Genomic DNA, 24,843 nt, shown 5'->3' with positions numbered 1-24,843 from the left:
CTCTCTATTTTGTACACTTGTACTCCAGCGCTTTTACTCCAACCCTTTTGTCAGTTTGATCCTACTTCTCCTGCTCTCAGTGCTCCTCTTACACACAGCATAGATGCACTAATTGGACGATTTGTCATTCCCATTATGTTTATTTCATTTCTCTCTCAACCCCCTTAGCCCTAATGCTCACATCTATCTATGCCTCATTCTCTTGTACACCTCTCTCCTCTCCTTAAATGCGTTCTCTGTTAAAGACAAACACTTGAATAAGTCAGGAGACAGACCCATTATTGGAACCAGATGAAAGCAGGATGGTCACGCTGTATGCTTCCATCCCAAAGCAGCCCCAACGCCCACAGATCCTACACAGGCCATAATGAATCACACTGTGAAAGTGGAACTGCGTGTCTTTTTGCCCTATCGAGGGAAAAAAAGCGATGGCTAATTTTAGCATTTAGCTAGAAGTAGCCATTATGAACATCACCTGTGGTTTTATCTTATGGTGGGGAAAAATAGAAACATTCTTGCAAATTGTTCTGTAACATAAGTGGTGGATGGATGTCTAGAGCTTCTATGTGTTTCAGAACATCTCAATAGCGCTCAGGCCTCCTTGCTTGTGTGGTCTAGGCCTATATATTTGCCAGTCTATTTAAATGTACCATGTCTGTCTCTGCATCTTGTCTCCCAGTCTGTCTGGCCTGGTGTTCTGGTCTCAGTCTGCCAGAGAGCAACCAATCTTAATGAATCTATCACTCTTTCTTCAAGGACCCAGCAGGGATCTTTGAGCTGGTGGAGGTGGTGGGAAATGGGACCTATGGACAGGTGTACAAGGTAAGATGAGTTTGGGCCAGCGACCCAGTTGAGACACTGAGGGGATGAGTCAGATGAACCACTGAGCTGGTTGAAACTCAGATTGAGGCTGTCTGAGTTACTCCCCTGAGTTTCTCAAACTCCAGCTGTGGTAGTAAATCTGAGATTAGGCCAGATTAGTGCACCTGTGCTGGACCACGCTAAGGCTGTCAGTTGGAGGAGCCCAGGAGACTGGTAGTGGTAATGAGATAATATGGAGAGAACTAAAAAGTAGAGGGGAGAGAAGAAGAGTAAATGACGTGGTGAAACCCAGCATAATCACTCTCAAAACAGATTAAAACAGGGTCGGAGTTTGTTGAACTATTAGAGATTTTTTGGCTCAAATGTAGGATATATTTTTTAGAGCAGACATCTGTTGTACTCACTTAATTTTCTCGTTTTCGATTGACCAGATAAGATGATCAAGTCTGCTCTGCCTTTAATCAGGGGCGTCACGTGAAGACAGGCCAGTTGGCTGCAATCAAGGTGATGGACGTGACTGAGGAGGAAGAGGAAGAGATCAAGGCTGAGATCAACATGCTGAAGAAGTACAGCCATCACCGCAATATTGCCACCTACTACGGAGCCTTCGTCAAGAAGAGCCCACCTGGACATGATGACCAGCTCTGGGTCAGTCTGATGGATTCTGACCTTGTCTGGTGGGATAATCTGAGAGAGAGCAGCATCATTTATAGGGCTCTCTCTGATATCCATGAACCCCATAATGCACAGAAACTAGATTAGGGTTATTGCATGCAGCATATATCATTTATTACAGACACACTGAACATTGTATTTATATGTGCTAAGTTCCTTCCTGTCTGTGTATAGCTGGTGATGGAGTTCTGTGGGGCAGGCTCAGTGACAGACCTGGTAAAGAACACCAAGGGCAACTCTCTGAAGGAGGACTGGATCGCTTACATCTGCAGAGAGATCCTCAGGGTGAGGAACCACAGTGCACCCACTATAGAACCATTACAAAAGGCCAAGCACCAGTGTAAATCCCTTCATTGGAAAAGTGCCATTACAGACGCCCTCCAGAGGGCCTCAAACCCCTGACTGAACTCTGACCCCTCTCTAATACCCAGGGCCTCTCGCACCTCCACCAACACAAGGTCATCCACAGAGACATCAAGGGCCAGAATGTGCTGTTGACAGAGAACGCAGAGGTCAAACTCGGTGAGATGATTGATTCTAAACCTGTTCATGTGTTTGCTCTTCCGCTGCTTGTTGTTTACATGTGTTTCTGTACTGTGTGTGGGCTTGTTGTAATCAAACATTTGTATGTTTTCCGTTCCAGTGTTTCCGGACAGAAAATACATTTATAAAATTGGTTCAAACCAAGAGAACGTGACTGTTCATAGTACATATTCGTTCTTTTTTTGAATCTGTGAAATCAACATTGTTTTTACAAAATGGCTCATTAATTTACTTGACCCATTAGCACAGATAGAGAAGCTTTCTATGGAACACGTAAGCTAGTTGTTTACACGTTTAATTGGTCAAAAAAGTGCAGACGCAAGATGCGATTGGAATTTCACTGGTGGGGAGAGCTCGAGAGGGAGTGGGGTGGACATGGAGGGGGCTTGGCTTGATGCGCTGAACATCATGACATCATTTGAACTGGACTGTGTTTAAGCTATTACAAGTATTATAACTACACCAAATGACAATTATATACTAGACAGGAATATTTTTGTACCAAAAAAATAACATTATTAATCGGTTCTCAAGATTTTTAAATAACGGTTCTGTTCCAGAACACTAGAGATCACTTTCGTTCCCAGTTCTGTTACCGTTCCTCAAACATTTTAGTTATATTTTGGTTCTGTTCCCTGAACCGGGTCCAATCCCTAGTTGTGATGAATATGTATTCCTGCTCTTTGTTTCCATATGCAATCTTCCAGTCTGTGTTTTATAGCAGCTTCCCTAAGTCTGAATAAAGTGCTCAATTGTCTCACCATCAAGCACACTACATATTTGTATTATGGTTTTATCTACAACTTAACTTAATCAAGACTTGAAAAATGTAAATGTAGCCAGTAATACTGAGTCTCTGTCCTCCACTGTGTGCAGTGGACTTTGGGGTGAGTGCTCAACTGGACAGGACTGTGGGGCGCAGGAACACCTTCATTGGCACACCTTATTGGATGGCCCCTGAGGTCATCGCCTGTGATGAGAACCCCGACTCTACCTATGACTACAGGGTAATGACACCTTTCCATCCTAACGTGTCTGTCTGTGTGTGAGAGTGGGTAGTAAATCTCACATGTCTCCACAGAGCGATATCTGGTCCCTGGGGATCACAGCCATAGAGACAGCAGAGGGAGCTCCTCGTAAGTACAGCTCAGTGCACCCACCCACACACATCTATCTCCACTTTATTACCCTTTTCATCCACACCCACCCACACACATCTATCTCCACTTTATTACCCTTTTCATCATCTATCTCCACTTTATTACCCTTTTCATCCCTTTTCATCACCCACCCACACGTATCTATCTCCACTTTATTACCCTTTTCATCCACACCCACCCACACGTACACTCCACTTTATATCTATCTCCACTTTATTATCCCTTTTCATCCACACCCACCCACACGTATCTATCTCCACCCTTTTCATTACCTCTTTTCATCCACACCCACCCACACGTATCTATCTCCACTTTATTACCCTTTTCATCCACACCCACCCACACGTATCTATCTTCCCTTTTCATCCACTTTATTACCCTTTTCATCCACCACACCCACCCACCCCCTTTTCATCCACACCCACCCACACGTATCTATCTCCACTTTATTACCCTTTTCATCCACACCCACCCACACGTATCTATCTCCACTTTATTACCCTTTTCATCCACACCCACCCACACGTATCTATCTCCACTTTATTACCCTTTTCCTCTACACTCACCCACACACTCAAACAGCTGATATTTATCTCCTAAACTCTCAAAAGCACATTCTGCATAACATAAGCCTGCAGTGGAGAGATTTAATCATCTCCCACATTATGAAACTCCTGTCTCGTCACTGGCTCATAAATCAAGCCATGTGTTTGAGATGGCTCATTCACCACTGTGCTGCTCATGTAAGATATGAGGTGAGGGGGCTATTGATCTGTGGTGTTAGAGAGCCTTCTCTATATCAAACTGCATAACACAAGCACATATCACTGCACACTGCTCCCACCGTAGGCAGCTTTGAAGTGGGATGCCTGGAGAAGGGATTCTCTCCCTGGAGCTCCTGCTGTTGCTGTACCCACCCAGTATGCGTGACACAGCCCAGACAGGCAGACTGTCGAGGGCTGTTGTCGTCAGATGCCTGTTGTCAATGAATTATGCAATACGGACTTTCTCACATTCTCACCAACACTGAGTTTCTACTGGTGACTGGGAGGCTACTGGCTAATTGTTAGCTAGCATTGCTGTTGTTTTTCAAAACCTGATAAAACCACCCTCTGGTCTGACATGAGCAGACTGATTTAACTCATGTGACTTAATGTGCCAAACGGTGAAGTGTGCATGTTGGTACATGTATCCCCATAAAAAGTTCCCACATATGCACATAAACTGTTTTTATTCTTCACAAACAAGAATGACATACTTAAACTGGTCGTGTAATCACCATGTATCAAATTTTATTGGTCACACACACATGGTTAGCAGATGTTAATGCGAGTGTAGCAAAATGCTTGTGCTTCTAGTTCCGACCATGCAGTAATGTCTAACAATTTCACAACAACTACCTTATACACACACAAGTGTAAAGGAATGAATTAGAATATGTATATATATATATATATATATATATATGTATGTGGATGAGGGATGGCCGAACGGCATAGGCAAGATGCAGTAGATGGTATAGAGTACAGTATATACATATGACATGAGTAATGTAGGGTATGTAAACATTGTTTAAAGTGACTAGTGATACATTTATTACATCCAATTTTTTATAATTAAGTGGCTACAGATTTGAGTCAGTGTGTTGGCAGCAGCCACTCAATGTTAGTGGTGGCTGTTTAACAGTCTGATGGCCTTGAGATATAAGTTGTTTTTCAGTCTTGGTCCCAGCTTTGATGCACCTGTATTGACCTCGCCTTCTGGATGATAGCGGGGTGAACAGGCAGTGGCTCGGGTGGTTGTTGTCCTTGATGATCTTTTTGTCCTTCCTGTGACATCAGGTGGTCTAGGTGTCCTGGAGGGCCGGTAGTTTGCCCCCGGTGATGCGTTGTGCAGACCTCAGTACCCGCTGGAGAGTCTTGCGGTCGTGGGCGGAGCAGTTGCCGTACAAGGCGGTGATGCAGCCTGGATCCAATCGAGAGGACAGGATCCTCTCGATTGTGCATCTGTAAAAGTTTGAGTGTTTTTGGTGACAAGCCCAATTTCTTCAGCCTCCTGAGGTTGAAGAGGCGCTGTTGCACCTTCTTCACCACGCTGTCTGTGTGGGTGAACCATTTCAGTTTGTCCATGGTGTGTACGCCGAGGAACTTAACTTTCCTCCTTCTCCACTACTCCTTCGATGTGGATAGGGGGTGCTCCCTTTGCTGTTTCCTGAAGTCCACATGTAGTCACTGAAAGTACTGAATGCCTAGGGCAGTATCAGAACTAACGTCAATGTATTCGTCCTAACAAAGGGCATTTTATTGTTGTGCTGATAACCTAACCAGACAGGTTAAGCTAGCTATGCTTGGAAGACAATACGTACGTGTTGCTCAAACAAGACAATGGAGCAATAGGTGTGAGGCAACAAAGAAAGAATAAGGATCAGGTTTATCAAGAGCACATTATATTGATTGGGACTACAGTTGTATGCATAAGGTTTATGTGATCATTACATGTTTATACTGTATAGTAGTGTACAAGCAATATTTGAATGCTCTTTTGATTGAAATGCTTTGTACCAATCCATCATTATTTCCCTCTCTCTCTCCCCCCAGCTCTGTGTGACATGCACCCTATGAGAGCTCTATTCCTCATCCCGAGGAACCCCCCTCCCAAACTTAAGTCCAAGAAGTGGTGAGTGTGCGGTTTGGTTTCTGCTGTTGTTTTTCCTAAAACTTCAGTTTTATTTTAGGACATAGCTATTTTCTCTTGGCTCCCCACCCTCTATTGCCCTCCCTTTGTAGTGATAAGATTCCTTCCTTACCATAGCCCTGCTGTGCTTTACTGAGCTATTTACGTGCAACACCAGCTGGCCATGGTACAGTGGCATGACAGAAATGTTATCACTAGGGCTGTGGTGGTCACGAAATTTGTCAAGCAAGTAACTGTCGATCTTTAAGGTAGTTGACAGTTAATTAACATAAACACATTTAGCATCTCCTAGTTTCCACACATAATAAATCCATGTAATATAGCCTACACCTTCACAATAAATCCATTATTTATTTTAGACAGTTCTAAAGAACCATGATATGAAGAAAACAGTCTATTTCAGAAGAGCAGAATAGCATACTCTGAGTTGTCCGTGTTAGGTCCTGATGTGGCTATGACAAATAGCTGTGGGCTACACTAGTTCATTTAGCAGACAATATTTGCTATAATTCTGTGGCATTATTTTATATTATTTTATAGTATGACGATCACAACTGAACAAATTTGAATAAAATATAAATCTTTTCTCAATGATTTGAGGGCGTGCGCACATGCAACTATTCTGTGTTGAGCAGTTATCAAAGAAGTAAACTCAGCAAAAAAGGAATTATTGTTCAATGAACCATAAACAATTAATGAACATGCACCTGTGGAACGGTCGTTAAGACACTAACAGCTTACAGACGGTAGGCAATTACGGTCAGTTATGAAAACTTAGGACACTAAAGAGGCCTGACTCTCTAACACCAAAATAAAGATGCTCAGGATTCCTGCTCATCTGCGTGAACGTGCCTTAGGCATGCTGCAAGGAGGCATGAGGACTGCAGATGTGGCCAGGGCAATAAATTGCAATGTCCATACTGTGAGACGCCTAAGACAGCGCTACAGGGAGACAGGACGGGCAGCTGATCGTCCTCGCAGTGGCAGACCACATGTAACAACACCTGCACAGGATCGGTACATCCGAACATGACACCTGCGGGACAGGTACAGGATGACAACAACAACTGCCCGAGTTACACCAGGAACGCACAATCCCTCCATCAGGGCTCAGACTGTCCCCTATAGGCTGAGAGAGGCTGGACTGAGGGCTTGTAGGCCTGTTGTAAGGCAGGCCCTCACCAGACATCACCGGCAACAACGTCGCCTATGGGCACAAACCCACCGTCGCTGGACCAGACAGGACTGGCAAAAAAGTGCTCTTCACTGACTAGTCGCAGTTTTTACTCACCAGGGGTGATGGTCGGATTCGCGTTTATCGTCGAAGGTTTGAGCTTTACACCGAGGCCTGTACTCTGGAGCGTGATCGATTTGGAGATTGAGGTTCCGTCATGGTCTGGGGCGGTGTGTCACAGCATCATTGCCTGCAATGACAAGCTCAGTCCAATCTCAACGCTGTGAAGACATCCTCCTCCCTCATGTGGTACCCTTCCTGCAGGCTCATCCTGACATGACCCTCCAGCATGACAATGTCACCAGCCATACTGCTCGTTCTGTGTGTGATTTCCTGCAAGACAGGAATGTCAGTGTTCTGCCATGGCCAGCGAAGAGCCCGGATCTCAATCCCATTGAGCACGTCTGGGACCTGTTGGATCGGAGGGTGAGGGCTAGAGCCATTCCCCCCAGAAATGTCCGGGAACTTGCAGGTGCCTTATTGGAAGAGTAGGGTAACATCAAACAGTCCATGAGGAGGAGATGCACTGCAGTACTTATTGCAGCTGGTGGCCACACCAGATACTGACTGTTAATTTTGATTTTGACCCCCCCCCCCCTTGTCTGTGTAACTTGTTCAGTTTATGTCTGTTGTTGAACATTATGTTCATACAAATATTTACACGTTAAGTTTTCTGAAAATAAACGCAGTTGACAGTGAGAGGACGTTTCTTTTTTTTGCTGAGTTTAGGTACTCCTATGTGCTTAATTTAGTTATTATAACTTTAGTTGTTCTACAAACGTTGGGCTATATGTTTTGATTTTTAATACATTCTAAGGCTGCATGATGCGACTCTAATGATGATTTGAAAAAAGTTGTTTGAAAGACATGAGCTCTGCTTTGTTTATTTGCACAGGCTGTACACACGTCATCAGTCTTCCATTCACAATTTGACAAGCACTTGATATTGCCTCAAATTTCACGGTGGCATCTCCTTTGTGGCTGTAATGCAGCCTAAACAAATCCATTCCTTTTGAGGCCCGGAGTGCTGCATTGTGCCCTTCTCCCTGAGTGTGCTGCCCAATCCGAGGCATTTCTCACTCACGCGGTTCTCCATCACCTGATCGGGTCTTTCTCATAGGCTATAAATTAAGACAGGCACATCTGGGACACAACTGCCCGCGTCCTAATCCAAATTCCGAAGTGCATATTGAAGATATTGGAAGAACTGTCCAAAATGTACTTTTCATCAGCCAACAAGATGAGTAGGCCTAACGAACAGCAAAAGCACTAGCCTATGTCAATCCACTGTCCTCCATAGTACAAAAGTCAACCTATTCTGTGCAAGATATAAGTATTTGTTACAACCCTTGTAAAGCGGCCTAATGTGCTTAATTCTAAGAAGTTATTTGACCACCTTAGTTGTGCTACAAACCTTGTTAGGCCAGAATGTTCTATGGGCTATGATTCAAACAAGTGGCAAAGAAAAAGGCATTGTTTCTTATGCTGGGCATCATTCTCAAGTGATAATATATCATTCTCAAGTGATAGGCTAATATTATCACCCATCAGACTACACTTGTTTAATCTTGTCTTCACATATACTAAATAATATGTCACTTTTGATTTATAATGGACCATTATCAAGCACCTGTATCGAAACGGTCAGCGGGAAAAATACATGTCATCTATGTACTTAAATAGCGAATGGAGGATGCTTTTCCCTGTTTCTTTTTCCTGCATGCCAGCCAGGTAGGCTGTACTCCTGTTGTAAATATAAGCAATCTGCTTAATATTAGGAAAGCTGAGAAATAAACATTGCCTAGTCTATATAAAGCTAATGGGATAGAAATGTTCTGCAACATGAGCTCATGGGCTCTCATTAATTGTTTGATTTATGTTTTCAAATACATTTGCATTGATCGTGGACTATAGGTCTCATGGTCCAAATACACCAAGACCGTTGTGAAGTGTAATGTGTATTGGCGCCGGAGGGGATGGCTGCAGTTTTATGGGCTCTTAACCAACCGTGCAAAAAATATATCTATATATTGCATTGTTTAACTTATTTTGTATATAATGTTGCTGCTACCGTCTCGTATGACTGAAAATTGCTTCTGGACATCAGAACAGTGACTACTCGCCTTGAACAGGACAAATAATTTTTCTTTAATGAGTCGGACGAGAGGCATTTACTCCAGACACTTGAACAGGCCCTCATCCCCGTCATTCACATGAGAAAGAGAGGTTATGCGGAAGGAGATCAGGGTTCCTTGTGGGGATCCGGTGACGAGTGTCTAATCTGCCTTTGCCATCGATACTATTGGCCAACGTACAATCGCTGGATAATAGTGTGGACAAACTAAAAGCACCTATATCCTACCAACTGGACATTAAAAGCTGTAATCTTATGTTTCACTGAGTCGTGGCTGAACGACGACATGAAAAACATAGAGCTGGCGGGTTTTACACTGTACTGGCAGGATAGAACACCAGCCTCTGGTAATACAAGGGGTGGCGGTCTATGTATATTTGTAAACAACAGCTGGTGCACGATATCTAAGGAAGTCTCAAGGTTTTACTCTAGCTCAGGTGTGCATCTCATGATAAGCTGTAGACCACACTATCTACCTAGAGAGTTTATCATATTCTTCGTAGCTGTCTGTTTACCACCATAGACTGATGCTGGAACTAATACCGCACTCAACGAGCTGTATACGGCCACAAGCAAACAGGAAAACACTCTTCCAGAGGCAGCGCTCCTAGTGGCCGGGGACTTTAATGTAGGGAAACTTACATTTGTTTTACCTAATTTCGACCAGCATGTTAAATGTGCAACCAGAGGGAAAAAACTCTGGACCACCTTAACCTCACACACAGAGACACATGCAAAGCTCTCCCTCGCCCTCCATTTGGCAAATCTGACCATATTTATATCGTCCTGATTTCTGCTTACAAGCAAAAATTAAGCAGGAGGCACCAGGTCTATAAAAAAAGTGGTCAGATGACGCAGATACTAAGCTACAGGACTGTTTTGCTAGCACAGACTGGAATATGTTACGGGTTTCTTCCCATGGCATTGAGGAGTACACCACATCAGTCACTGGCTTCATCAATAAGTGCTTTGAAAGGCTGGTCATGGCTCACAACACCATTATCCCAGAAATCCTAGACCCATCTCCAATTTGCATACCGCCTCGTGAAGAGGGCACGACAACACATTTTCCCCTTCAGGAGACTGAAAAGATTTGGCATGGATCCCCAGATTCTCAAGAAGTTCTACAGCTGCACCATCGAGAGCATCCTGACTGTTTGCATCACTGTCTGTTATGGCAACTGCTTGGCATCTGTCCGTAAGGTATGCGTACGGCCCAGTACATCAGTGGGACCAAGCCTCCTGACATCCAGGACCTCTATACAAGGCGGTGTCAGAGGAAGTCCCACAAAATCAGACACCAGTCACCTAAGTCATAGACTGTTCTCTTTGCTACCGCATTACAACCGGTACCGGAGAGTCAAGTTTGGGACCTTAACAGCTTCTACCCCCAAGCCATAATACTGCTGAACGATTAATGAAATGAACACTTGGACTATTTACATCCCCCCCTGTTTTTACACTGCTGCTACCCGCTGTTTATCTATGCATAGTCACTTTATAAATTACCTCGACTAACCTGTACGCCCCCCGCACATTGGCTCGATACCGCCTGTATATAGCCTCGTTATGTAATTTTCTTGTTACTTTTTGAATTTAAATGTACATTATTTTGTAAATATTTTCTTAACCAAAAATGCAGTTCAATAAATGGAGTTAAGGGCCTTGTAAGTAAGCATTTCACGGTAAGGTCTACACCTTTTTTGTATTCACATGTGACAAATAAAATTTGAAATTATTTTAGAGGGACAATAGTGCTGAGTGCCAGGCAGTTAGTAAGTTTGGTAGGCTAATGACCAGCATCAGTTCTTGGAGAAGCCTAATTACCGCGACTAAACGGTCATGTAGAATTTGACTGCCTTCCTGACTTGTGGCCGCCGGTGTGGCGGTAATACGGTCACCACAACAGCCCTAACTTAAATAACGTAGCCTGTTTTTTACTTGCACTATTCTTTCCCTGACAAACCAGGCATGTAGGAAGACATTCTTAGACCTCAAATAAGCGAGTCATCTGCAAATCACATATTTAAACTACTCATACAAATGATTCAATGACTAAGACAAGAATGTATTGAATGAAGTTGTTGCTCAATGCACATGTTTCATTTGGTTGACCTATAGTACATACCTTAGTGATAGCTATTGGCCTCCAGACAAGTCATGTGGACAACTTTACTGCAATTGATACACCCAAGTACATCCTAATGAAAATAGCAGTGAAAAAATCTACCGATAGAGGCACTGTTGTACATTTAATGTATGGATACTCGGACTGTCTTTTTGTCTCTCTTTCACTCCCACGTACACAGACCTTCCCTGTTCTTCTCCTTTCTTTCTGAACACTCATCTTGGAATAGTTTTCATTCCCAAATACATGCGACCTACAGGAGATACCAGGCCTCCTAAAATTCCCACTCACACCAGCTCTCCCATCTCTCTCCACCAAACACCTGTTACTCAACACTCCCCTCTTCCTCACCTGACCCACCCACCCCACCTCCAGGTCTAAGAAGTTTATAGACTTTATAGAGGGCTGCCTGGTGAAGACGTACACCAGCCGGCCAACCACAGAGCAGCTCCTGAAGCACTCGTTCATCCGGGACCAGCCCACGGAGCGCCAGGTCCGCATCCAGCTCAAAGACCACATCGACCGCACACGCAAGAAGAGGGGCGAGAAGGGTGAGCGAGGGAAGGGCCGGCCTGGGCCCGACTGAGGCCTGTTTGGGTTGGGCATGAGATATTGTGTTTTGCACATGTCTGTGTGCATAATGGTTGGAGGGTTTGATGTTGACTGAGAAGATTGGGTGGATTATTGTCACTATATGTACATACAGATAACGGCCAAAATAAAGGAAGCACCAAAATAGTGTCTTTAATAGGTCATTGGGCCACAACAGCTTCAATGCGCCTTGGCATAGATTCTACAAGTGTCTGCAATTCTATTGGAGGGATGTGATGTCATTCTTCCACAAGAAATTCCATAATTTGGTGTTTTGTTGAGGGTGGTGGAAAATGCTGTCTCAGGCACCGCTCTAAAGTGTTAATTTGGGTTGAGATCTGGTGACTGAGACACAACCACACACCCTTTAAACCCCCTGCGGTCCTTTAAGGCTCTTCTTTCAAAGTCACTGACATCTCTTCTAGCCATAGTAGCCAAAATAATGGGCAACTGGGCATTTTTATACATGACTAATCATGATGGGATTTTAATTGCTTAATTAACTCAGGAACCACACCTGTGTTGATGCACCTGCTTTCAATATACTTTTTATCCCTCATTTACTCATGTGTTTCCTTTTTGGCAGTTACCTAGTATGTTTTCACTACTATGTGATATACTTTCTCATTTCTGTTAATTCTTTCTCTCACTCCCTTTGTCTCAGAGGAGACAGAGTATGAATACAGTGGCAGTGATGAGGAGGATGAGAACCGTGGGGAAGACAGGGAGTCCAGGTAACACTACACTACCCCCGTAAAATAATAATATAGTGTCCTGAGATTAATGTCACAATCTCCTGATTCTCTACTATGATCTCTCATCACCTCATCCTGCTATATTCCTCCATATCTAAATCCTCCTTTCTAACCCTTCCACCTCTCTCTCCTCCAGTACCTCCATCCTGAATGTGCCGGGTGAGTCGACGTTGAGGCGGGACTTCTTGCGTCTTCAGCAAGAGAACAAGGAGCGCTCGGAGGCTCTGAAGAGACAGCAGGCCCAGCTGGCTGCCCAGCGTAGAGACCCAGAGGAACACAAGAGACAGCTGCTGCACGACCGACAGAAACGCATCGAGGAGCAGAAAGAACAGCGCCGCCGCCTGGAAGAGGTAATACACACATACTCACATACACATACTCACACACAAACACACCTATATATACACACACACACACATACAGTGGGGCAAAAATGTATTTAGTCAGCCACCAATTGTGCAAGTTCTCCCACTTAAAAATATGAGAGAGGCCTGTAATTTTCATCATAGGTACACTTCAACTATGACAGACAAAATGAGAGAGAAAAAAACAGAAAATCACATTGTAGGATTTTTAATGAATTTATTTGCAAATTATGGTGGAAAATAAGTATTTGGTCAATAACAAAAGTTTATCTCGATACTTTGTTATATATACCCTTTGTTGGCAATGACAGAGGTCAAAAGTCATCAAGGTTTTCACACACTGTTGCTGGTATTTTGGCCCATTCCTCCATGCAGATCTCTAGAGCAGTGATGTTTTGGGGCAGTTGCTGGGCAACACGGACTTTAAACTCCCTCCCAAAAAATTATATGGGGTTGAGATCTGGAGACTGGCTAGGCCACTCCAGGACCTTGAAATGCTTCTTACGAAGCGACTCCTTCGTTGCCTGGGCGGTGTGTTTGGGATCATTGTCATGCTGAAAGACCCAGCCACGTTTCATATTCAATGCCCTTGCTGATGGCAGGAGGTTTTCACTCAAAATCTCACGATACATGGCCCCATTCATTCTTTCCTTTACACGGATCAGTCGTCCTGGTCCCTTTGCAGAAAAACAGCCCCAAAGCATGATGTTTCCACCCCCATGCTTCACAGTAGGTATGGTGTTCTTTGGATGCAACTCAGCATTCTTTGTCCTCCAAACACGACGAGTTGAGTTTTTACCAAAAAGTTCAATTTTGGTTTCATCTGACCATATGACATTCTCCCAATCTTCTTCTGGATCATCCAAATGCTCTCTAGCAAGCTTCAGACGGGCCTGGACATGTACTGGCTTAAGCAGGGGGACACGTCTGGCACTGCACGATTGAGTCCCTGGCGGCGTAGTGTTACTGATGGTAGGCTTTGTTACTTTGGTCCCAGCTCTTTGCAGGTCATTCACTAGGTCCCCCCGTGTGGTTCTGGGATTTTTGCTCACCGTTCTTGTGATAATTTTGACCCCACGGGGTGAGATCTTGCGTGGACCCCAGTTCGAGGGAGATTATCAGTGGTCTTGTATGTCTTCCATTTCCTAATAATTGCTCCCACAGTTGATTTCTTCAAACCAAGCTGCTTACCTATTGCAGATTCAGTCTTCCCAGCCTGGTGCAGGTCTACAATTTTGTTTCTGGTGTCCTTTGACAGTTCTTTGGTCTTGGCCATAGTGGAGTTTGGAGTGTGACTGTTTGAGGTTGTGGACAGGTGTCTTTTATACTGATAACAAGTTCAAACAGGTGCCATTAATACAGGTAACGAGTGTTACAGGTCTGTGAGAGCCAGAAATCTTGTTTGTAGGTGACCAAATACTTATTTTCCACCATAATTTGCAAATAAATTCATTGAAAATCCTACAATGTGATTTTCTGGATTTTTTTTTCTCATTTTGTCTATCATAGTTGAACTGTACCTATGATGAAAATTACAGGCCTCTCTCATCGTTTTACAATTGCACAATTGGTGGCTGACTAAATACTTTTTTGCCCCACTGTATATATACACACACACACACACACACACACACACACACACACATGGGGCGGCAGGGTAGCCTAGTGGTTAGAGCGTTGGACTAGTAACCGGAAGGTTGCAAGTTCAAACCCCCGAGCTGACAAGGTACTAATCTGTCGTTCTGCCCCTGAACAGGCAGTTAACCCACTGTTCCTAGGCCGTCATTGAAAATACGAATTTGTTAACTCAAGTCTTAACTGACTTGCCTAGTAAAATAAAATAAAAAATTAAAAAATATATATATACATACACACTAGAGGTCGACCGATTGTGATTTTTCGATGCCGATTATTGGAGGACCAAAAAAAGCCGATGCCGATTAATCGTCCGATTTTGTATAAAAATAGTATTTTATTTATAATGACAATTACAACAATACTGAATGAACACTTATTTTAACTTAACAATAAAATCAATTTAGCCTCAAATAAATAATGAAACATGTTCAATTTGGTTTAAATAATGCAAAAAATAAAGTGTTTGGAGAAGAAAGTAAAAGTGCAATATGTGCCATGTAAGAAAGCTAAAGTTTAAGTTCCTTGCTCAGAACATGAGAACATAGGAAAGCTGGTGGTTCCTTTTAACATGAGTCTTAAATATTCCCAGGTAAGAAGTTTTAGGTTGTAGTTATTATAGGACTATTTCTCTCTATACCATTTGTATTTCATTAACCTTTGACTATTGGATGTTCTTATCGGCACTTTAGTATTGCCAGTGTAACAGTATAGCTTCCGTCCCTCTCCTCGCTCCTCCCTGAGCTCGAACCAGGAACACAACGACAACAGCCACCCTCAAAGCAGCGTTACCCATGCAGAGCAAGGGGAACAACTACTCCAAGTCTCAGAGCGAGTGACGTTTGAAACGCTATTAGCGTGCACCCCGCTAACTAGCTAGCCATTTCACATTGGTGACACAAGCCTAATCTCTGGAGTTGATAGGCTTGAAGTCATAAACAGCGCAATGCTTGATGCACAACGAAGAGCTGCTGGCAGAACGCACGAAAGTGCTGTTTGAATGAATGCTTACGAGCCTGCTGGTGCCTACCACCGCTCAGACTGCTCTATCAAATCATAGACTTAGTTATAACATAATAACACACAGAAATACGAGCCTTACGTCATTAATATGGTCGAATCCGGAAACGATAATCTCGAAAACAAGACGTTTATTCTTTCAGTGAAATACGGAACCGTTCCTTTATCTTTATCTAAGGGGTGGCATCCATTTGTCGAAATATTCCTGTTACATTGCACAACCTTCAATGTTTTGTCATAATTACGTAAAATTCTGGCAAATTAGGCTGCCCAAACTGTAGCATATACACTGACTCTGCGTGCAATGAATGCAAGAAAAGTGACACAATTTCACCTGGTTAATATTGCCTGCTAACCTGGATTTCTTTTAGCTAAATATGCAGGTTTAAAAATATATACTTCTGTGTATTGATTTTAAGAAAGGCATTGATGTTTATGGTTAGGTACACATTGGAGCAACGATACGCACCGCATCGATTATATGCAACGCAGGACACGCTAGATAAACTAGTAATATCATCAACAATGTGTAGTTAACTAGTGATTATGATTGATTGTTTTTTATAAGATAAGTTTAATGCTAGCTAGCAACTTACCTTGGCTTCTACTGCATTCGCGTAACAGGCAATCTCCTCGTGGAGTGCAATGTAATCAGGTGGTTAGAGCTTTGGACTAGTTAACTGTAAGGTTGCAAGATTGAATCCCCCGAGCTGACAAGGTGAAAATCTGTCGTTCTGCCCCTGAACGAGGCAGTTAACTCACCGTTCCTAGGACGTCATTGAAAATAAGAATGTGTTCTTAACTGACTTAACTAGTTAAATAAAGATTAAATAAAGGTGTAAAAAAAAAAAATCTGCCAAATTGGTGTCCAAAAATTCCGATTTCCAATTGTTATATGAACTTGAAATCGGCCCTAATTAATCGGCCGACCTCTAATACACACACACACACAGACTCACTGACAACCTTATCAACTGCAGTTTGTGTTCTTTAGCTTGCTTAATCAAACCACGTTTTTACCCTTTGAGGTAAAACCTGTGACCAACATGGTTCAGCTGACTTGATCCCACCTTACAAAGAATGAATCATCACAAGCCTTTTATCTAGCTATTTATGTCACTCCAAGTTAAGGCTTTCACAGTAGACCGGTTTACTGGGATTGTACTAAGCTGTTATGTACATTGCCACTGTTTAGGGAGATACCGTAATACAGCAGGATATGAAGCTTGCTAATTTAGCAAGTTGGTAACACCAACGGTTTGATGATATCTATAATACATTTTTTATTAATGATAATTATGAATAATTGCACATAATTTCTGTGCCAATTAAAATACTTCCACTGGATTTAAATCTCAATTAATGTTGGATTACCTGCATACAGTGTGGAGTAGATGGGAATTGATTATCACAAGGTCAGGAAGCAACTTAGCGTCAGGGAGAGAACTAAAAATGATAGCTCAATATTGTCTCGAGATTGTTAATCATTAATTCTCAACAACAAAAGAGAAGACGGACATTTAAATGTAAAACGTGTCATTAGCAAGTGCTATCTCAATTCTAAGAGGCATCCTCTCTCAAGGGAGTTGTTTTAATAGGGAGGCTGTAGTGTCTTTTCAGAAGGCGGCTTAAAACTATTCAGGGTGATAACAATTAAAAGAACAACTGGCCAAGTGTTTGAATCAGGGAGCTGTGCGGTCTCAGCAGAGGAGCAGGGCTGCAGTGGCTGTTGGTAACGGGCTGGCAGTGACTCACACCTAACATGCTCTTTCTCTCTTTCACACTCGCTCACTCTTTTGCTCTCTCGCTGTCTCTCGCTCTTTTCCTTCTCTCTCTCTCTCTCTCTCTCTCTCTCTCTCTCTCTCTCATTTTCTCTCTCTCTCTCTCTCTCCATTTCTCTCTCTCTCTCTCTCTCTCCATTTTCTCTCTCTCTCTCTCTCTCTCTCTCTTTTCTCTCTCTCTCTCCATTTTCTCTCTCTCTCTCTCTCTCTCTCTCTCCATTTTCTCTCTCTCTCTTTCTCTCTCTCTCTCCATTTTCTCTCTCTCTCTCTCTCTCCATTTTCTCTCTCTCTCTCCATTTCCTCTCGCGTTAGAGGGGGAAAAAAACTAAAGGTTTATGCAAGGCATCCATTATAACCACAACTAATGTAAAAAAATGTGGCCTCCACAAAAATTTCTCTCTCCTGTCATCCCTCTCAGCAACAGAGAAAAGAGCGAGAGATGGTGAGACAGCAAGAAAAGGGCCCCCATCGGAGACTTGACGATATACGGAGGGAGGAGGATAGGAGGCTGGCTGAGAGGGAGCAGGTAACCAACCACGAGAAGCACAGGAGCACAATCAGCCAATTGGGGAGAGGTGTGGGTGTAGCCTACTCTGCAGCCTACTGCAAGCCATTCTAGCTGTGGAATGTTCGTGTGCTGGTTGCCATGGCAGCCGGGATCTAAATTAGTGTGTTTTCTGTGCAAGAGCTCAGTTTCTGCTGCTCCGTTTCCGCTCTACCTCTACCACACAGTGACTGGCATTATATCACAGTCAACCTACGTTTTATAATTTACTCTCCTAGTCTTCTTTTCTCCAACCTTTAACTCTCCTACCATGGCCCGTTTCTTCACGATAACTAACCTGCATCTAGTACTGATAGACGTGATGCCTATATGGAACTGTATTGTAGTCTTTACAGTAGATATTCAATAGAAAATAGCTAATACCATTTTAGCTTTTAGTGTGAATGTATAACTTTAAAGCCACGACAAATCACTAGGGCTGTATACTAGCTAGTGTATGACAGTCATAAACCCCCCCCCCCCCCCCCCCCGCCTACATCGTGGTCTATTTATATCTATCCTCTTCTCCATTGTCTTTCCTTTCCCTCTTCACCCCTCCTCCACCTCTCTTCAGGAGTTCATAAGAAATAAGTTAGAGGAGGAACAGCGGCAGTTAGAAATCCTTCAGCAGCAGCTGCTTCAGGAGCAGGCACTGCTCATGGTAACTCTCTTCCTTCCTTTCTCCTGCAGTCACCTCCTCTCCTCAGCCCTAGTCTACCCCTACCTCTGCCTGCAGGGCATACTGCTCACCCTCCTCCTCCTTCTTGCACTTCACACCTCTCACCACTAGAGGCATCAAACACTCCATGTTCTGTATGTTGCTTTTTACTTGATGAGAACGTTTCTTGAGAGAAGTGGAGAATCAGCCCTTGTCTATGTGTACCCTGCATGATGTCCCCATCTTTGTATGTGGGATTGTGTCTGTTTTGGGGGCATGTCAAAGCGTTGTGTATTGTGTACTAGCCATGCTCAGTCCTTGGTAAGTCTGCTTTGACCGTATCATGGTGTGTGTGCAGGAGTACAAACGTAAGCAGCTGGAGGAGCAGAGGCAGTCTGAGCGTCTGCAGAGGCAGCTGCAGCAGGAGCATGCCTACCTGGTGTCTCTGCAGCAGCAGCAACAGGACAAGAAGCCCCAGCCCCTCTACCACTACAGCAAGAACCTGGAGCCCAACAACAAGCCCGCCTGGGCCCGAGAGGTACAATAACCACACAGACAGGAACAGTGGAACATGCTCTTACTTCCTAGATAACCCTAGGAACCACACCTTTCATTACATAGTGTTTTATAACCTGGAGTAATGTAGATTAATACCAGTGGAATACATTTAGCTATTTCCCTGTAACAAGCTAGCATATACAAGCAGTTATGTAGTATCACCTTAGGTGTCATCTTTTTTTCCTGAAAGTTAGTCTGAATCGACATCTCTGTGTGATATGCTCTCTTCCTCCCTCTCCCTGTCTCCTGTCCCCCGTCTTTGCCTCCCTTTCCTTCTCTCCTTTTGTCTCAGGTGGAGGAGCGCAGTAAGCTCAACAGGCAGGGCTCACCCAAAATCTGCACCACTGTCTCTGACACTGCCATCCAATCACGCTCCGACTCCATCAGCCAATCCGGAGGGGGCCAGGCTACTCAGACCCCGCCTATGCAGCGGCCTGTTGAACCTCAGGGGGGACAGGGCAAGGTGTGTTGGTGTTCATCTGGAAATGTATTAGTCAGTTTGTACTTTATTTGTGTGTCTTCCCGTGTTACAACATTGCAGACATTTTGGTCAAATACTGGTTTAGCACAGTGGCGACTGCGTTGTCTTTCTTTCTTGAGCTGCATTACCCCCTGTCTAATAATGCTTCTTTGAACTGTATTTATTTCCAATCTTATTTACCTTCCTTTTCTCCCTTCTCCTCCTGGACCCACCCTCTCCCCTTCTTATTGCTTTCATATTGTTTTATTGACATTTCATAAAATGGCAAAAATACCTCTATTCCCCATCTTAAAACATGCACAATGCTCAATCCTCAACATGCACAATCCTGTCCCACTCTATCCTGCCTGCTCTCACTGCCTTACCCTGCCCGCTCCTCCACCTTCACACTCCCTTCCCTCCTTCCTCACCGCTGCCCCCTTGCAGTTCCAGATGGCCCACTTGGTTCCGCTGAAGCCCTACGCTGCCCCTGTCCCCCGCTCCCAGTCACTGTGTGACCAGCCCACTAAGACCATGTCCGCCTTCCCCACCCAGGACCCATCCCCTACCCCCACCCCCCGCCCTGTCCACTCCAGGGACCTGGTCCGACAGAACTCCGACCCCACCTCCGAGAGCCCCGCCCCACAGCCTCGCACAAGGGAGGACCGCGGCCCCTGGATCCGCCTGCCAGAGATGGAGCAGCCGCCCAAGGTCAGAGACCACCTGCTGGGTTTTAGTCTTTAGATGTTGACTAAAGACAGCGCTCCAGACTAAAATTTTCCCTGGTGGCGCTTGTGCCACTACAGTTTTCAGTTGGTGGCACCAGCCCAGGATTTGGTCACACCAATTTTTTTCACAGCGTTACGTAATATATATATATATCTTTTGATCATCTTATAAAGTCACTCTCAGTGCGTTATTTAAGTGTAATAGACTACTGAGACAGTATTCAAGAAATACTTTTTCGTCATCTTTTCATGTTGTGATTCAAAATATTTTAATATGCAACCTAATCCAGTGATTGTCGTGCATTTTGGGTTGACAATTAAGCTATTGTTATATTTTACTGTTAAAACAGGGCTACAGAATTATAAATATTTTAATTTATTTGGGGCTAGTTCACTGCCTGAGTAAGTGGAAACTCAAAACACATTAGCTAGATCGTTAACTCTAAATATAATACCCACTGCTAGTAGCCACATAATAATCGAACATTAATGTCCCGATAAACATAAGGCCTGTGCAATCGCAGTGGCCTATGCGCATCTCCTGCGCTCCGTATCCCAAAGCCATATCAAACAGGCAAAGCGTCAATACAGGACTAAGATTGAGTCGTACTACACAGGCTCTGACGTTTGCCAGATGTGGCAGGGCCTGCAACCCATTACAGACTACAAAGGAAGCACAGCCTAGAGTTGCCCAGTGACACGAGACTACCAGATGAGCTGAACTACATCTATGCTCGCTTCGAGGCAAATAACACTAAAACATGCATGAGAGCACCAGCTGTACCGGAAGACTGTGTGATCACGCTCTCCGCAGCCGATGTAAGACCTTTAAACAGGTCAACATTCACAAGGCCGCAGGGCCAGACGGATTACCAGGACGTGTACTGCGAGCATGCGCTGACCAACTAGCAAGTGTCTTCACTGACATTTTCAACCTCTCCTTGTCCAAGTCTAATACCAAGATATTTTAAGCAGACCACCATAGTGCCTGTGCCCAAGAACACTAAGGTAACCTGCCTAAATGACTACCGACCCGTAGCACTCACGTCTGTAGCCTTGAAGTGCTTTGAAAGGCTGGTCATGGCTCACATCAACACCATCATCCCAGAAATCCTAGACCCACTCCAATTTACATACCGCCCCAACAGATCCACAGATGATGCAATCTCTATTGCACTCCACACTGCCCTTTCCCACCAGGGCAAAAGGAACACCTATGTGAGAATGCTATTCATTGACTACAGCTCAGCGTTCAACACCATAGTGCCCTCAAAGCTCATCACTAAGCTAAGGATGTGGTAAGGGTAGGTAACAATACATCCGCCACGCTGATCCTTAACACGGGGGCCCCTCAGGGGTGCATGCTCAGCCCCCTCCTGTACTCCTTGTTCACTCATGACTGCACGGCCAGGCACGACTCCAACACCATTAAATTTGCCGATGACACAACAGTGGTAGGCCTGATCACCGACTTCAACGAGACCTCCCTACAGGCTGAGGTCAGAGACCTGGTTGTGTGGTGCCAGGACAACAACCTCTCCCTCAACGTGATCAAGACAAAGGAGATTATGGTGGACTACAGGAAAAAGAGGACCGAGCACTCCCCCATTCTCATCGACGGATGAGTGGAGCAGGTTGAGAGCAGAGCTTCAAGTTCCTTGGTATCCACATCACCAACAAACTAACATGGTCCAAGCACACCATGACAGTCGTGAAGCGGGCACGACAAAACCTATTCCCCCTCAAGAGACTGAAAAGATTTGTCATTGTTCCTCAGATCCTCAAAATGTCTACAGCTGCACCATCGAGAGCATCTGGTTGCATCACTGCCTGGTATGGCAACTGCTCAGTCTCCGACCGCAAGCCACTACAGAGGGTAGTGCGGATGACCCAGTACATCACTGGGGCCAAGCTTCCTGCCATCCAGGACCTCTATACCAGGCGGTGTTCGAGGAAGGCCCTAAAAATTGTCAGACACCAGTCACCCAAGTCATAGACTGTTATCTCTGCTACCGCATGGCAAGCTGTACCAGACCACCTAGTCTAGATCCAAGAGGCTTCTAGACAGCTTCTAACCTCAAGCCATAAGACTCCTGAACATTTAGTCAAATGGCTACCCAGACTATTTGCATTGCCCCCCCCCCCCCTCTCCACACCACTGCCACTCTCTGCTGTGATCTATTCATAGTCACTTTAATTAACTCTACCTACATGTACATACTACCTCAACTCACCGGTGTCCCTGCACATTGACTCTGTGCCCCCCCTGTATATATTGTTTATTTTTACTGCTGCTCATTAATTACTTGTTACTTTTATCTCTTGTTTATATAAATTATACTACAGAAAGCTGAGAACCACCTCTTTGACCGTGACAACCGGATAGCTGTGTTTTCCCCGCAATTGGATTTTGAAATCTTACACAATCAGAAAGAGAAATTCTCCCGCAGCATTTCCCCCCCTCGACACAGCAGCAGGCCCCAGTTTACAGGGGCAGGCAGACACTTTAATGACAGGAATCCTAAGGATAATGTGCTTTACTGTTTGACCAAATCATGGGTTTAGACGTTTTGAGAGAATAAAAAAAATGTACTCGCACAGCCAAGTCGAGGGGTCACATAATGGTACTAAATGGTCGCAGTCTGGAGCTCTCTAAAGGCTATATAGATCTATATGTTAATGTGGTATTTCACTGTATCTTTCCCAGATTCCCCAGAGGACAGCCTCCATTGCCACAGCTCTCAACACCAACCTTTCGTCTGGCATCAGGCATCCAGTCAGAGCCAGGTAACTCAGGAGGACACATTTGAGCTACTCTTGTCTAATCTCGGTGTCAAGAACGCACAATTTCCCACTACTTGATTTAGGTTCTGGAGGAAAACACTTCCCACTCTGTCTCAACAAAGCCCGTGCCTCCCTCTGCCAAAGCCCAGTCCCTCCTTCCTTCTCCAGAAAGTCCACCTATGTTTATTCATATTTTTTGCTGCAAGCTGACAACATGGAGGTATCTGACATTTTCCACGAAAATATTTCACAGGTAAGCTGTGTTTATTAGAGTTGTGGCTAAAATCCCTGTTCCCACTCGAAGCAACACATCTGGTTTATCGTGATTCATCAAAATAATCAGCTGACGACGGTGTTCCAACACACCCATCAGTAACTGTTTTACTCCCTTTCTCACAGATTTGCCTTTAGATGCATGTCAGGGTAGATGACTCTGATTCTAATCATGACACATGAATGATGGTAGATCATGACACAGTTATGATATTGACTGCTGAGGCCAGATAACTGATTTGGTGTCTTCCTTAACAGCAACCCAGACCTCAGCCGCAACGACCGCTGGGAGAGAGGAGATAGCATGCACCTTGTATCCAATCTGCCCCAGACTGGCTCTCTGGAGAGGCACCGCATACTCAGTGAGTAAATCACACTGTTGCTGACTCTGCTTTTCTCTCCATCTCTTGATCCCTTTTACGAAATGAAAGCAAACCCCAACAATGATGTGATATTTAGTGTGTTGGTTTCAGGCTCCTCCAAAATGGACTCCCCCATACTAGGCCATGACGGGCGCATGAAGGGGCACAAGCCAGGGGAGTCTCGCACCTCGTCCCGCCCCAGTCGCCCTGCTGTAAGTACCCCTCACCTGTAAACCCCCCCCCTCACTCTGAACACTGCGTGATGGAATATCAGACAACACTTTATACACCCTTATCACACTCATCTTCTTTTAAGCTTATCACTTGTAGAAATCTATATTGCTCTCTTCACTGACTATTCTGCACTATTGTAATATCTGCACTCACTCCCCAATCCCTACACCTGGATATTGACACCTGCACTAACAGTTGCTCTCTTTTTATGATCCTATTTTCTGTACCTGTTGATCACACCCTTTCCTCTGCACTCACTTCCCTGTTTGTCCACTGCTTCTTCCAATGCACAGAGTTACAAGAGAGCAATAGGAGAGGTTAGTATCTCTGTTGTGTGCTGTGATATGTTTTTGCTTCCACTATGTCAGGCTGCTGTGTTAAAAGTTACACAAGCCTGCCATAGTCCTGGTATGCTGGCAAAGTATGTTAACTATTGAGGAAACGCCCAGCTCTATGATTCCCTAATGTCTGTTGCGTGTCTGTGTCGTCTGCGTGTGTGCCTGTTTGTGTTCAGGACCATGGGCTGTATGCTAAGGAGCGCCCTGAGGAGCAGCCCAGACCTCCGGTGAAGGCCAACGACTACTCTTCATCCTCTGAAGGCAGTGAGAGCAGTGAGGAGAGTGAGAGTGGAGAGGGGAATGAGGAGGAGGACAGCCCCACAGACCGGTCAGTACCAGGGTGGGAGAGGCACACAGACAAACAGGA

General features: G+C 44.5%; 1 protein-coding gene across 4 annotated transcripts in view; it reads left to right on the top strand.

The window, feature by feature from the left end:
• Positions 1–24,843, top strand: part of LOC115105622 (misshapen-like kinase 1) — a 35,739-nt gene that overhangs the window by 2,987 nt on the left and 7,909 nt on the right. Inside the window, exons 2-21 of one of the 4 annotated variants that reach the window (XM_029627853.2) lie at positions 757–822; positions 1,288–1,470; positions 1,672–1,782; positions 1,929–2,019; positions 2,917–3,047; positions 3,122–3,176; positions 5,798–5,876; positions 11,766–11,941; positions 12,646–12,715; positions 12,873–13,086; positions 17,956–18,063; positions 18,656–18,742; positions 19,098–19,277; positions 19,590–19,760; positions 20,313–20,468; positions 23,193–23,272; positions 23,801–23,904; positions 24,016–24,116; positions 24,432–24,455; positions 24,653–24,804. In XM_029627853.2, the coding sequence (XP_029483713.1) occupies positions 757–822; positions 1,288–1,470; positions 1,672–1,782; positions 1,929–2,019; positions 2,917–3,047; positions 3,122–3,176; positions 5,798–5,876; positions 11,766–11,941; positions 12,646–12,715; positions 12,873–13,086; positions 17,956–18,063; positions 18,656–18,742; positions 19,098–19,277; positions 19,590–19,760; positions 20,313–20,468; positions 23,193–23,272; positions 23,801–23,904; positions 24,016–24,116; positions 24,432–24,455; positions 24,653–24,804 (2,339 nt within the window). Of the gene's footprint in view, positions 1–756; positions 823–1,287; positions 1,471–1,671; positions 1,783–1,928; positions 2,020–2,916; positions 3,048–3,121; positions 3,177–5,797; positions 5,877–11,765; positions 11,942–12,645; positions 12,716–12,872; positions 13,087–17,955; positions 18,064–18,655; positions 18,743–19,097; positions 19,278–19,589; positions 19,761–20,204; positions 20,469–23,192; positions 23,273–23,800; positions 23,905–24,015; positions 24,117–24,431; positions 24,456–24,652; positions 24,805–24,843 lie in introns of all 4 variants that reach the window. The other 3 variants (XM_029627850.2, XM_029627852.2, XM_029627854.2) reach the window with 3 other exon arrangements.

The sequence above is a fragment of the Oncorhynchus nerka genome, linkage group LG22 (genome assembly GCF_034236695.1).
Source record: "Oncorhynchus nerka isolate Pitt River linkage group LG22, Oner_Uvic_2.0, whole genome shotgun sequence".
Classification (NCBI taxonomy): domain Eukaryota; kingdom Metazoa; phylum Chordata; class Actinopteri; order Salmoniformes; family Salmonidae; genus Oncorhynchus; species Oncorhynchus nerka.
Note: the sequence above shows the minus strand (reverse complement) of the source record. Positions and strands in the feature narration are given on the sequence as shown.